The 14990-nt window shown below is 32.2% G+C and overlaps 1 protein-coding gene across 6 annotated transcripts in view; it reads right to left on the reverse strand.

The window, feature by feature from the left end:
- Positions 1-14990, reverse strand: part of CABCOCO1 (ciliary associated calcium binding coiled-coil 1) — a 103021-nt gene that overhangs the window by 75244 nt on the left and 12787 nt on the right. For all 6 annotated transcript variants that reach the window (XM_036222322.1, XM_036222321.1, XM_016157301.2 and 3 more), the window contains exons 3-4: positions 13111-13280; positions 243-387 (exon numbers count right to left, since the gene is read on the reverse strand). In XM_036222322.1, the coding sequence (XP_036078215.1) occupies positions 243-387; positions 13111-13280 (315 nt within the window). The remainder of the gene's footprint in view (positions 1-242; positions 388-13110; positions 13281-14990) is intronic.

Below are 14990 nucleotides of genomic sequence, written 5' to 3' on the forward strand. Positions count from 1 at the left end.
AATAACATTATACTTATCAAACACAAAATTTTTTCTAAGAATGTAACATTAGCTAAAACATTCAATGTTTTATTTATTTACTGATTGGAAGAACTGAATAGTATCTAATTATTGGTTGGGTTAATTATGGCATAAATTCTTTAAATGTCAAACTTTGCTTAAAATTGAATTAGTTTCTATTTACTAGACAGTTCTAGAAGATATAAAATGAAAAATAAGTGCTACTGGAAAGAAATACATACCTGATTTTTAAGTAATCAATGATAGCTTTGGCTTGTTTTATATCAAAGACATTCCATTTTTCATTTTTTTGTAAATGGGGTGGTCCTATTTCAGCCATAACTTCTCCAATCCATTTTAAGCTGTCTTCTAAGGACATATGCAGTGCTGAAAAAAAATCCAGAGAGACCTTAAGCATCGTTTTGATAGATGTTTTGGAAACAAAATAGTCCAAGATGTCCTTAATGCACAAAAATGTATTTTTCAGTATTTGTGAGGACAAATTTTAAAACTATTGTTGTTTCTTTATGATAAATTAATCATTACATTTTGTGTAAAATAGCTGCTGACACACCCAACAACTGTAAATTACTATAATCTACACAACTGTCAAAAGTTTTTTGTTTAAAGATACAAAAAAAAAAAATCAAAATCTATCTGAAGATTACTTTAAAATGGAAAAGAGATAGTTTTTATGATCTTAGAATAAAAGTGAATATGGAAATGACACAAAAGTGGGTTGGATTAGCTGGTGAGAAAGGCCTACGTGGTAGACTCAGTCACTGTAGACAGCAGAGCTGAACTCAGAGCTGAAAATGTAAATGAACAGTCGACCAACACTTGGCTTTAGCTGATTGTTACCATGTGGGAATTTGGGCTTGAAGATTTTCAATAGATGCCAGAAATATGGATTTTCATGTAAAACATCAAGATTTTTTTTCCCTTTCCAAGCTACAGACTTATAACTTATGTAAGCTGTTTCTCAAATGAATGTGCGGTGGTGGTGGTAAAAGCCAGATGACAGAGCAAAAAGAGTGACACGGACACCACTTTGCCACCATTACCAAAAATAAACAACTCAATGATTGTGGTCTATTCTTTTGCAACTAAAAACAACAACCAACAAAACAACACTAACTTCTATGGCATTTGTTCAGCTGAAAAAGAAAAAAAGATCAAAAGCCTTAGACTTAACTTTTATAATGTCTATAATTAAAATATTAACTTTCATCTTTTTTTTTTTCACGTTTGGTTATATTATGCTTATTTTTTACTTGTGGCAGGCAAATATTATTTGCTATCCACACACACTCAACTGCTTCTCATGACCCAAGAATGAGTCCAGGGAACCAGAGTGTCCCTTAACCTTTGTTTGATAGGCGTATGGACATAGACCTGAAGAGCCTGAAGGTGGAGAGCTGAAAGGCTCTAGAAAAAAAAAGAGGTCAGACCAGCTGTGTGGGGGGAAGTGAATGTCAGCTGGGGGCCTGGATGAGCACTCTGGGGAGAATTGTGCTGCTGACTGTAAATTCCACCCTCCCAATCCTAATCAACCCTCACTCTATTAGGAAACCATCAATAAACTTTTCACTTCTTGCTAATGGAGTGGTAAGGAGGGGAGAAAGCAGAGGAGTCAAAAAAAAAAAAAAATGCAATATTTGTTGGACCTGCCAGTTTCTGGATTACATAGCTACTCTTCTCTCTGGGATATAAGTGCTATGCTCCCAAATTACTAATAAAATGCCAGCAATTTAAAATTTTAGGAAGATACTTTAAACACTAATTTGTAATTTGTTTAGTCTAGATTCTTTTCTACTTACAGGACTTAGAAAGCAGCGAAAAACTACATAACAATTAAAATCTGGTTTTATAAATGACAATTGTTTCAGTTCTCATAGCCACTCTCCAGATCTTTTAGGTATGTCAGATACACAAATTATTGCTGGATAACTTGGCTTTCCTATATCATTCTAAGTGGAGCTCAATTATTATTGCATATTTCATTTTACATGACCAACTTCTTTTGAAAATAGTGGGAGTAACTTCAGAAAAGAAAAATCTGTTGGATAAAAGCAATTCAGAAGTGAGTGAATTAATTAATGTGAATTATTTTGTTAACAAAATGGCACTAATTAGAGATCAGAGAAAAAAGAAATTGATAATTGATTATAATTCTAGATGTAATTATACTTATCAAGCACAAAAACACAGTTATAAGGCTATTTCTTTATGTTGAAATATAACTGACTCTTTAAATCTGTTTTTCGATTCTAATGCCTTTCTATAGATAATGGCTTTACAAATTAAAAAAAGTTACCATTTCACTTATCTAACTATTTGCTTTTAAAATCACATTTAGTGATGTGATTAAAATATGAAAGATTAAACCATTTAAATAGTAAGAGCTCTTGGTAATAAAATTTGTCTGAAAATTTAGAATAATGAAAGAACACACTGCACTTCTAATTAGTTGGAAGACTTAAGATGGTACCTCATAATTTCCACTCTTTAGCTAGGTACTCTGAGTTTCATTTTCCTTATCTATAAGTGAAAATAATATCAATTTCAAAATTATAATGCCATTGTGAGGGTCAAATAAGAAATGTCTAAAACTCTTGGTCTAAATGTCTAAAACTGACAAAATATGTGTATTAGTATATTGACAGGTATATAGTGCTTTTTAGAATTCAGCCCAAAGCCAGGCACATTTAGTGTAGTGGTCAGGATGGATTCTCACTCAGCTGAGGCTGGCCATTATGACCTTAAGATGTTTTATTTAACCTCACTGAATCTCATTTATTTTTCTCATTTTTAAAATAGGGAGAATAATAGAACTACCTCATAAGGTTGTGTATGAATTAAATGAGACAGTATTGGGAAGGCAAATGATACTATGACAGGCACAAGTTAATTACACATAAATGTTACCTATTATTACTACCATTCCTATTTGGGGAAAAACAATTCAACTTTATGGGACTAAAAAGCATGCTATGGTTAATTACTAATATTCATGAACTACACAGGGGGAATCAATGTAGGCCCATGGACTGTGGCCAAATATCCAGTCTACCTAACACTTTGCAGAATGTCCTTGGTCAGGCTCCAGGGAAAACCAAAATGTATATTGTTAAGACAACTTTATAAATCCTATGTTCCATAATCTTATTGCTGATCCAATTTGATTCCAGGTGGGTCGTCTGCAGAATGCCTTGCAGATAATCCAGCACCAGTTTGAGACAAGAAACGGATCAGAAACCGAGCCAGTATAAAATGCAGTTCCCACACTAGAATTTTATTAATAATGGTTGACCACTTTACAGCTAAAAACCCAGACTGTGCTCTTCAGCGCTTTTTCTTTTAAGATGTTCCTAGATGGGAATGCTCACTGTGTGCTCACGACTCTACCACCTCTTAGTCTAAGTACAAACACGCTTTGCCTCTTCTCTGGCACACTTGGCTAAGATTACCTTCTTTCTTGATGATAACTGTAACCCTGCTAGGTTTAAAGGTTTGAAGGGACTTTTTTTCCTGGTAGAAGGAAAAACCAGATCTCATGCTTTTTTTCTGGTTAGGTAATACATATGTCCTTTAACTTTCTCAGTCCATGAGTAGCTAGATGGATCCTGCTCAAGTTTAAAAATTCAATTTTGAACTGGTATCAATAATATAAAGTTTCACATAAAAAATACTCTTGAGTCACTAACAATTTATGGAAAGAGTTTAAAATGGAAATATTTTGTCAAATTTGGAATGTAAGGTTCACGAAAATTTTTTACTTGCTATTATTCTGTTTGTAGTTTGTGAATACTCAGCTTAGAGATTGCAAAGTTTAGGACTGTTCATGTCATACAATCTTTTATATAATTTAATTTTTGCATAAGTGATATAGGCACAGGGTTCAAAAATCATATGAGAAAATACGTTATGAAAAGATTTCCTTCCATTCCCATTGTTCACATTTCCAGTCCTCACACCCTTCCCTATAGAAAATTTTGATTAGTTTTTTCTGTATTCTCCCAGCATTTCTTTGTACATGTAACACAAAAAAGCATATAAAAATTCTCATTTTTTCTTTTATAAACAAAATTACACAATTCCGCATCTTGCTTTACTCAATGACAATATACAGTTTTCTATACAATACCTACAAAGCTTCCTCATTGTTTCCCTTTTACAGCTGCATAATATTCGACTTTTTAGTGCTAGGCTAATCCCTACTAATTAACTTTTAATCTGAGTAGTTTTAGATTTACAGAAAGTTGCACCAATATCACAGAGAGTTTCCCCATAAATAGTTTCTCCTATTGTTAACATTTGGCACAATAAATAAATTCTCTGGATTTCTTAGTTTTTATTAAAGTAATTTTTCTGTGGCAGGATCCCATCCAGGCTACCACATTACATTTAATCATCATGTCTCCTTAGACTGTACATTCTCAGCCTTTTCTTGTTTTTGATGGCCTTGACAGTTTTGAGAAGTATGAGTCCGGTATTTTGTACTATGTCCTTCAATTTGGGTTCTTCTGATATTTTTGTCATGATTAGACCAGGGTTAAGGGTTTTGGGGAGGAAGATCACAGTACCATTTTCATCACATTGTATCAAGGGTATATGCTACCTGACATGGTTCATCACTAAAGGTGTCAGCTTTAATCACCTGGCTGAGATAGTATTTGTTAGGCTTCTCTATCGTAGTTAGGTTTTCCCCTTTTCCATTATGTCCTTTTTGGAGGGAAGTTACTGTGCATACCACACTTAAGGGGTGTAGAGTTGTGCTTCAAGTCCTTCAGAGTGAAGTATCTATATAAATTATTGTGAATTCTGTGTGAAAGATTTGTCTACTTTGTCCCTGTTCATTATTTATTCAATCATTAATTTATATCAGTATGGGTTCATGAATGTTAATTTTATACTTTGGATTATAATTCGATACTATATTATTTTGTTCCAATCATTTTCCACTTTGAACATTGGGAGTTTTTTCAGTTGGCTTCTCTATTCCTTTGAAATACTCCCATCATTTTCTTACTTTTGGCCACTTTAAGTTGCCCTAGGCTCATCTTTTATGTTCCTTATTCCAGGTCTACAATTGGCCATTTTTCTAGGGAGCCCAGGTTCCTTTAACTGAAGAATGATATTATAAACCAAGGCCTAAACCCTGGGGCATGCTCACTGCTGTTGGGATCTCTCTGTGCCTAGAGCTAATTAGTATATATGGGTACACTTAACAATATAACTATACATCTGTATCTATGTTAAGTTAAACATAACTTTACATTGGGGTCTCCAGTTGATGTTTCTAATTTTTCACTTTTACAAACATTACTGCAACTGTATATTTACATATGTCAGGTTACATGTATTCAAGTGAACATGTAGGCTAAATTCCCAAAGGTACAATTGCTCGGTGAAAGAGAAAATACATTTGCAAATTTTATAGATAGCTGTTAACCTACACTTCACAGGGGTTTTTTAATGTATACCTCCACTATCAATATATGAGAGTATTTACTTTCTTGTCTTTGACAGGTGAGAATGCTACCAAAATTTTACAGTTTCGTCAATCTGATATGTGACAAATGAGATTTCTCTGTAGTTTTAACTAGCATTTTTCTTATTATTTTTAAGGCTGGACTTTTCATTTATTTGAGAATCATTTGCATTTATTTAGTCACATCCATGTCATACTCTTCTATTGCATTTTTGATATTTTTCTTCCTGCTTCTGCATGCTCTTTTTATACTTCGGAACTTAATTATTTGCTGGTGTCTGTAATGCAATAATTTTCCCAGTTTCTTATTCTTCTTTTGATTTTTCTTTCGGTATTTTTTCTTTGCAGACTTTTGAGTTTTATATGTCAAATTTAACCACCTCTGTCTGGCTTTACGGCTTTGAGTCATAATTATAAATGTCTTCCCCATCCAGGCTGTAAAATTAAATCGTGTTTCCTCTAATATTTTTATAGTCCCACTTATTTTCCATTTAAATGCTTGATCTATTTGGAATGTCTTCTGGTTTATGAATAGAAAGAGGTTTGGATCCAATTTTATTTTTTTCTAGATGAATATCCAGTTGTCCCAATATCATTTATTGAACAGTACATCTTTTTTTTTTTTTTTTTTTTTTTTTTTTTTTTTTTTTTTTTACCACAGATTTGAGGTGCCATTTTCTCTAATACTGAATTTCAATGCTTGGGTCTATTTCTAAACTTTTGGTCCATATGTTCAGTTATTCGCCACTATGTTCAAATATTAGAAATTTTATAACACTACTATGTACTAATACTTCTAATAAAATATGCTATAGCTTATTATACTTTTTTAAAGTCAGTATTTCTGGCTATTTGTATTTATTTTCCATATTTTTGTTAGACTCATCTTTTTTGGCAACCCATCCCTAGGCAAAAACATGAAAATTGTTGGTATTTTCATTGGAATATTAATATTATAAATTAACAACTAGATTTAACATCTTTATGATGTTAAGTGTTTTAAAGACTTTTTTTTCCCAAATGTTGAAGACTTCCTTTGTGACTCTTAAAAATGCTTAGAAGCTTTCTTCCTGTAGGACTTTCACATGTCTTTTTAAAGTTTATTCCTAGGTAGTTTCTATTTCTTGTTAGGTTATATCTATTTTCCTTTCATTAAATATTTTATCTTTGTTTTTACACATACATATTTTTTTAAGTTACATATAGTAAAACTGACTTTTCCTTTTGGTGTGTAGTTTTATGAACTTAAATACCTGTACAGATCATGCAACCACCACCACCACCACAGTTGGGGTACAGAACAGTTAGTTGCATCACCTCAAAAAACTCCCTCATGCTATTCTTTCATGTCCTCTCCCCATCTCAATCTCTGGCAACCATTGGTTTGTTCTCCATCACTACAGCTGTGTCTTTTTGAGAGCATCCTATAAATGTAATCCTACAATATACAATCTCTTGAGACTGACTTCTTTAACTAAGTACGATGCTAAGATTCATCTAAACTCATGTGTACCATAGTTCATTAATTTTTATTGCTCAGTTGTGTTTCATTTTATGTTCATTCGATGGACATTGCATAGTTTTGTTTACCTGTTCACCTATTGACAGATATTTGGATTGTTTTCAGTTTGGGGCACTTATGTGTAGAGATACTACACAACATTCAGGTACAGGTTTTTGTGTGAACATATGTTTTTCTTTCTTTGTAGTAATGCCTAGGAGTGAGACTGATGGGTCACATAATTTTATAAGAAATTGCCAATTATTTTCCAGCGTGGCTGTGCCATCTTGCATTGGCAAAACTCTTGCTCTAGTTGCTTTGTACCTTGTCAGAATTTGATATTGTCAGTATTTTAGTTTTCACCATTCGAACAGGTGTGCACTGGCATCAGAGTGGTTTTAATTTGCATATCCTCAAAAGCTAATGATGTTGAACATCTTTTGTGTTTATTTGCATCTTTTCATTTTCTTCCATAAAGAATTCTGTTCAAATTATTTGCTCATTAAAAAAAATAAACTTTATTTTAGAATAGAGTTATATTTATAGGAAAATTACAAAAATAGTATGAAGAATTCTTGCATATCCCATACACAGTTTCTCTTATTTTGAACATCTTACATTATTATGGTTCATTTATTACAACCAATAAACCAATATTTATATATCATAATCAATGAAAATCTATATTTTATTAAGTTTCATTAATTTTTACTGTTCCAAGATCCCATCTAGGATACATTATTATTTAGCATTCATGTCTTCTGAGGTTCCCTAGACTGATGATTTCTCGGACTTTCTTGTTTTTGATAACACTGTCTGTTCGAGGAGTACTGGGAAGATATTTTGCACAATGTTTCTCAGTTTAGATTTGTCTGATATTTTCCTCATGGTTAAGATAGGTGTTATGGGTTTTGATGGCTTTGTTCATTTTTAATGGGATGTTTGTTTTTATTTAAGATTTCTTTATATGTTTTGGATACAAGTCTTGTGTCAGGTATGTGATTTACAAATGCTTTTTCCCTGTCGATAGCTTGTCTTTTCATTCCTTGAACAGTGACATTCATAAAACAAAAGTTTTAAAGTTTAATGCAGTCCAGTTTATCAATGTTTTCTTCTGTGGGTAATGTTTTGGTGGTCATAAAGAATTTCTTATATAACTCCAGGTTGTTAGATTTTCTCTTATGTTTTCTTCTAAAATATTTATAGTTTTACATTAGGGCTAATTGTATCAAATGAAAGGTTTAGGTTGAGAAGTAGTTTTTTCAACATAGATGACCAGTTGCTGCAACATTTGCTGAAAAAGCTACCCTGTTCTATTGAACTGCTTTTGCATATTTATCAAAAAAATTAGATGATCATTTTTATGTGTGTATTTTTGAATTCTGTCTTCTGTTACATTGATCTACAAGTTTATCCCTTCAGTAATTCCATATTTTTAAAACTGTAACTCCCTGGTAAGTATAGTAAGTCTTAAAATTGAATGGTATGATTTATGCAGCTTTATTCTTTTTTAATGTTGTTTTAGCTATTCTAGGACCTTAGCTTTTCCACATACAATTTAAAATCAGCTGAGGTATGGCTAGAAAAAAATACTACTGGGATTTGAATTGTTATTACATTAAATCTACAGGTCAAAGTGTGAAGAACTAACATCTTCATTATGTGGAGACTTAATTCAGGAACTCAATATGTTTTTACATTGTTTTTTAACATTTATTTTTATCATCATTTTGTTTCTAGCATATAGATCTTGCACATTTTTGTTAGATTTATACTTAAGTACTTCTTTTATTTTTTCAGCAATTATAAATGATATATATATATATTTAAATTTTGGTACACAACTGTATATTGCTAGTATAATGAAATACAATTGACTTTTGTGATTTGACCTTATTCCAGAAACCTCTTTAAGCTCATTAGTTCTAGGATTTGTTTTTGATTCTCAATAATTTTTTTTATATATAGACAATCATTTCATTGAGAACAAGGACTGTTTTATTTCCTCCTTTATTAATTGATTTTTTTTTTTTTTTTTTTTTTTTACCATATTCCACTTATTGCTAAGACTTGCAAACCTATGTTGAATAGGAGTGGTCAGAGCAGATTCCCTTGACCCTGATCTTACTGGCAAATCATTTGGTCTTTCACCACTAAACATGATGGTAGCTTTAGATTTGTTTGTAGATGTCTTTTATGGGGTTGAGAACTATCACTTCTTTTCTTAGTTTTGACATTTAAAAAAATAATGAATGTCATATTTAGTCAAATGCTTTCTATTTATATAATCGTGTAGTTTTTCTTCTTTAGTCTATTTACATCGATGAGGTTTTCAAATATTGAACCAGAATTGAATTTCTGCAATAAAATCCCAAATGGTCATGTGTATTATTCTTTTTAATTATTGCTTGATTCATTTTGATAGCATTTTGTCAAAAATTTTTGTTTATGTTCATGAGGAATATTAGTCTGTAGTTTCTTTTCTCTTTCTTCTCCTCTTCCTTTTTTCTCTTCACTTTTCCTTCTCCTAGTCCTTTTTCCTCTCCTCCCACTCTCCCTGTCAGGTTTTGGTATGAAGATAAATCTAGCTTCATAAAATAAATTAGAAAGAGGCCTTTCTTCTACTATTTCTGGAAGAAATTATGTATAATTGGTGATATTTTTTCATTAATGTTTGATAGACTTTTTCAGTGAAAACATCTGGACCTGCAGACATTTTCCCTAGAGGTTTTCAGTAAAAATTCAATCTCTTAGTTACAAGACTATCAGGGTATTTATAACTACTTCATCCTGGGTGAGTTTTATTAGTTTGTAGTTTTTGAAGAATTGGTTCATCATTCCCCTTTTTCTAGTTTATGTACATAAGTAGTATTCTCTTCATATCCTATTAAGGTATGCAGGGTCTGTAAGCCATATCCCCTTTTTTATACCTGATCATGATCATCTGTGCCTTCTTTTTCTGGTAGTCAGTTTTGCTTTGTTTATCAAGTTTATTCACCTTTTCAAAGATCTAAATTTTGGTTTCACTGACTTCCTGTATTGGTTTTTGGTTTTCAATTTCATTGATTTCTTTTCTTTCTTTCTTTCCTGTTTGATTTCTGCTTTCTTTTTTTTTAGTGGATTCCTAAAGTTTAAGCTTAGATTATTAATTTCAAACTTTTTTGTTTTTTAATGTAATTATTTAATGATATAAACTTTCCTTTATCATTGGCTCAAGTGTACCACACAAATTTCCATATGTTTTATTTTCATTTTCATTTAGTTAAAAAACTTTAATATTTGTTGAGACTTTCTTTTTTGACCCATAGACTATTTAGAATTATGTTGTTTAATATCCAAGTGTGTGAAGATTTGCTTGACGTATTTGCTATTAAGTTCTTGTTTAATTCCATTACGGTCAGAGAACACATCTGTATAATTTCAATTATTTTAAATTTAAAGATGTTGTATGACTCAGGATATGTTCCATGTGCACGTGAAAAGAAAACCTATTCTGCTGTTTGGGGGTGGACTGTTCTGTAAATGTCATAACTGACCAATTGATACAATTGGTTGATGGTGTTTTCCTTTTGCTTTAGCTTGTTTGTGGTCAAATTAGCCTCTTAAACTTATAGGTTTAAGCCTTTTGCCAAATTTGGGAAGTCTTCAGCCATTATTTCTTCAAATGGTTGTTCAGCACTGTTCTCTTTCTCCTATCCTTCTGGGGTTCTGATGATATATATATATATATTAGAAGTTTAATCATCTCACAGGCCCCTGAGGTTTTGTTCATGTTTTCTCTGTACTATTCACTCTAGATATTTTTTCTATTGCTCTATCCTCAAGTTCACTGATTTATTTCAGTTGTCTCCTCTCCATTCCGCTCTTGATTTCACCTAGTGAGATTTTAATTATGATTACTGTATACTTTGGTTCTAAAATTTCCATTTATTTCTCCTTTATACTTTTTATTTCTTTCATGACTCCTTATATTTTAACATTTGTTTTAAGAATATTCATATTGTTCATTTAAGCATTTTTAAAATAGCTGTTTTGAAGTCTTTGGCATATAATCTCAATATCCATTTCATCTTATTGTTGGCATCTATTACTTTCCATGCAAGTTGAGATTTACATGGTTCTTTGTCTACTAAGTAATTTTGGCAATGGTGTTGAAAGAACATGTTTAGAGACATGTAATAGTCAAAGATTCTATAAATACTTATGTCACGAGGCAAAAATAAATAAATAAAAAGCTAAAATCTGTCTTCTTGATGATTTACTAAAAATTCTTTCTTGGAAGATTTTACTTTAACAATTGAAACTACAACAATAGTCTACGGCCACACCACCCGAACAAGCCCAATCCTGTCTGATTTTAGAAGCTTACAGGGTTAGGCCTGGTTAGTACTTGGGAGACCACCTAGGAAGACCAGGTGCTATAGGTGTAAAAAATAAAGAATAAGGGATTGTAAACTGACAAGGTCCTTGTAATCTGCAAGGTCAACCAAGGGTTGCCTTGTTTAAAAATAAAAACAAAAACAGAAACGAACAAAAAAAACTACAACAGTATCTTATTTATTAGGTCTCGATAATAAAATATGCATCATTAATTGTAGCATTAGAAAACACTGAATTCTCAAGACTACCTGAGACTTTAGTTTTTGTTTTAGCTTTATACCATGTTTCCTATGTGCAGGACAATTTGAAAACAATCAGTTAATATCATTTAATTTGTTTTCATTATCAAGCATAGTTATTTTATCTTCTAGTGGCACGATTACTTATCTTTAGCATGGTACTACATAAAAGCAAAGATGAAATTCTTCACTTTCAGAGAAGGTAAATATTAATTTCTTCTCCTCACATAGGAGAACTACCAATTCTTCTCTTCTAAAGGGTGACTAGAAGCAGGAAGAGTGCACAGGGCATGAGTGGCTTCTCTATAAATATTGCTAACTCACTTAAGACTTTTCCTGCATCTGTATAGTTAGAAAATGATACAAAGAATGGACTAAGCTTTTTATGACTACAAGGCATACACAAAGTTTGCTAGGATGATGGGACAGTTCTCTAGGAGAAGCAAGGTCTTCTATTTGCCCAAATGAAAAAAACAAAAACAAAAACAAAAACTAAGAAGGAGGAAACAACCAAAGAGAAAAAAAGAGAAAAGACATAAAAGAAATGAAAGAAATAAAAGAAAAAAGTAAAGAAAAAAGGAAAGGAGAGGAAGATGGAAGAATGGGAGAAGGGAGGAAGAGAGTGGGGAAGAAGGAAGGGCGGTAGGGAAGGAGGGAGGGAGGAAGAAAAAAAGACGATGCCTCACAACTGACACAAGCCTTTCATTCAATTGAGACACAAACATCTTTACATGTATTGTGACTATGGCCATTTGGTTATGCAGTCTGAGGTCCAAATCCCAGTTCTGCCATTTCTAGTTCTGTTGTATGACCTTATTCTCTGTACCACTTGCTTACCTTGAAGACAGGAGTTGTTCAGAGGTTCAATAATTATTTTAAAGGTTAAACCAAACCTAGCACAGAGTTGACAATAAATAAATGATAGATTTCCTTCTTTTCTTCTTTCCAAGAATCAACTCTATTTATTCTTAAATAAATTTATCACATTTAGAATTGCTTCAAGGAAGAATTCTAAATCTCCTGGAATAATTAATTTCAATGTTACATATGAAAAAAGTCACAAAATCTAAGTGTACATGAGTAATGTCTACCTAAAAAGGTTTTGAGATTTACCAAAGTATCTTTTCTTGTTAGTCATTCTGATATATTGCAGTAATACTTACAGGTAAGATAAGAAAAAAAAAAGCTCAAACAATGAAGAAATACCTAAATCAACCTGAACTACTTGACATTTTTGGGATGGATGGCACTCATAAGATTTTTAAATGAAATTAATGTATCTTTGGCAAATTAATTATTAAGAGACCTTTAGTACTGTTAAGTATTATTTGAAGTTTACAACTTAGTGAAGATATGAACTATATATTTGCTATATCCAGGAAATAAAACATAATTCTCACTGAAGGAATAACAACAAAATCAAGAACTTTTGCTTAACAATTGAGATGATGAACTAAATTTTTATTTTTAAAAAAAGAGATAAATAATGTACTTACTTCTAAGGTTATGAAGTAACATATCTAGTAAAGTCATAAATTTTGAATACTGAACAATAGAAAAGTCCATTTCTCTAGCCCACAAAAATCCAGATGTATAATAATCTAGGAGAATGGCTTCTTTTAAACAGGTTTGAAGTTTTTTGAAATTCAAAAACGTTGCCAGTTTTCTGTAACAAAAAGAAAAATCCATGTATTAAAATCAGATTAAATACTGAACAGATCTTTTTTAAAGTTTGAAAACAGAAATTTTTGTCAATAAAAATTCTATAATGTCTATAATATAAAAGTATCTATAGTTATATCTAAATCCTAAATCCAAAATGACATTCAAAAGAGAAGCAGGGAAGGAAAAAAAAAAGAGAAAGAGAGAGAAAGAATGAGAGAGAGAGGAGAGAGAAAGAAAGTTAGAAAGAAAGAAAAGGAAGGAAGGCGCGGAAGGAATTCCAGGAATGAAGGAAGCATTATCGAAGCCGAAGAACCCCCCTACCCTCGCGCCTCTCCTCCTCCCTCATGCCCTCCGTCCCTCGCTTCCTCCTCATCCCTCTTCCGTCCTTCCTTCCTCCTCCCTCCTCCCCTCCCTCCCTCCCCGCCCCTCCCGCCCTCCCCTCCCTCTCCTCCCTCCCTCTCTCCCGCCCTTTCTCTCTCTCTCCCTTTCGTCCTTCCGTGTCCTTCTGCCAGTGCGGCCGGCCCCGCCCGCCTTGAGCACAACTCTTTTTGGTCTTCTTCCTCCACCTGCTCTTTATTCTTTTCTAATTCTCCTCCTTCTCCTGGTCTTCTTCCATCTTTGAAGTATAGTAACTTTACTAGTATTTTTTTCTTTGAAATTTGATGTTTTTTATACAATTAAGTCTCTTTTCTTTCTGATAATGTTCTGGAAATAGATTGTTAAATATATTTTTTTAAAGAATTCAATTATGTGTATTTTAGTATTTTTTCTATAGCTATAATTTTTAACGTTCAAAATTCCTCCAAATTGACTTCCTTTTCATTATATATATTTTTCTTATTACTGTTTTCTATGTCCCATAGTGTTTTCAGCAGTGTTAATTCTCTCTTTGGCTGTTTAAAAATTTTAGCTCTGCAAGATTTTTCCTTTTCTACATTTTTTTTATATTTATCATCTTTTATTTCTTATTCTCTCTTCCTTGAGTTTTTATGTCTGTTTTATGCTCTTGTGATGACTGCTTCATAAGTTCTTAAAATTCATAATAAATATCTGATTATATATTTTATCTGCTCATGGCTATACTTTTTCTGGTGTATTTTGCCTGTAAATTCTTTTTCCTATCCTTCAATTTTTTTTTTCTTGTAATGTCTTTGTATGCATATTCTTTGTTTAGTACTCAGACCCAGCCATGTTACAAGTTATTTTCTATGTGAAATAAGTTTGTGTCAATTATTCTAGTTTTTACTTTTTTTCAATTAGTGGGTAAAAAGCAAAAAAAAAAAAAAAGTAGGATAGGTTCACTTTACTATGACATGAACAATCTATTTCTGGTAAATATGGGAAGTATCTGCTTTGCACCTGTACATCCTGGCCCTGCTATTGCAAACAAGGGTTGTTGGACTGGCATTTCAGGGTTTTCTTCTCATCTTGGAAAATAAGTATATTTTTACCTTATTCTAAGATCTTCATATATGTATATCCTACTACTTTCTCCTGCACTTCTGCTTGATCCATAATGCTTCTGTCACTCGTCCTCACATTTTGTGGATTGGGCTTTCAGCGTTCTCCTTGTTTGGAGATGGAATTGGTATTTCCTTGTCATGCGATTTCTGAGGGCATGTGTGTGTGACAACTTTATATTGACATTTGCAAAAAAGGAAAGTTTCAGTAATCATAATATTGATATAAATTATATGAGCTGAATAATAAA

This window comes from Rousettus aegyptiacus, unplaced genomic scaffold (genome assembly GCF_014176215.1).
Source record: "Rousettus aegyptiacus isolate mRouAeg1 unplaced genomic scaffold, mRouAeg1.p scaffold_m13_p_6, whole genome shotgun sequence".
NCBI lineage: Eukaryota > Metazoa > Chordata > Mammalia > Chiroptera > Pteropodidae > Rousettus > Rousettus aegyptiacus.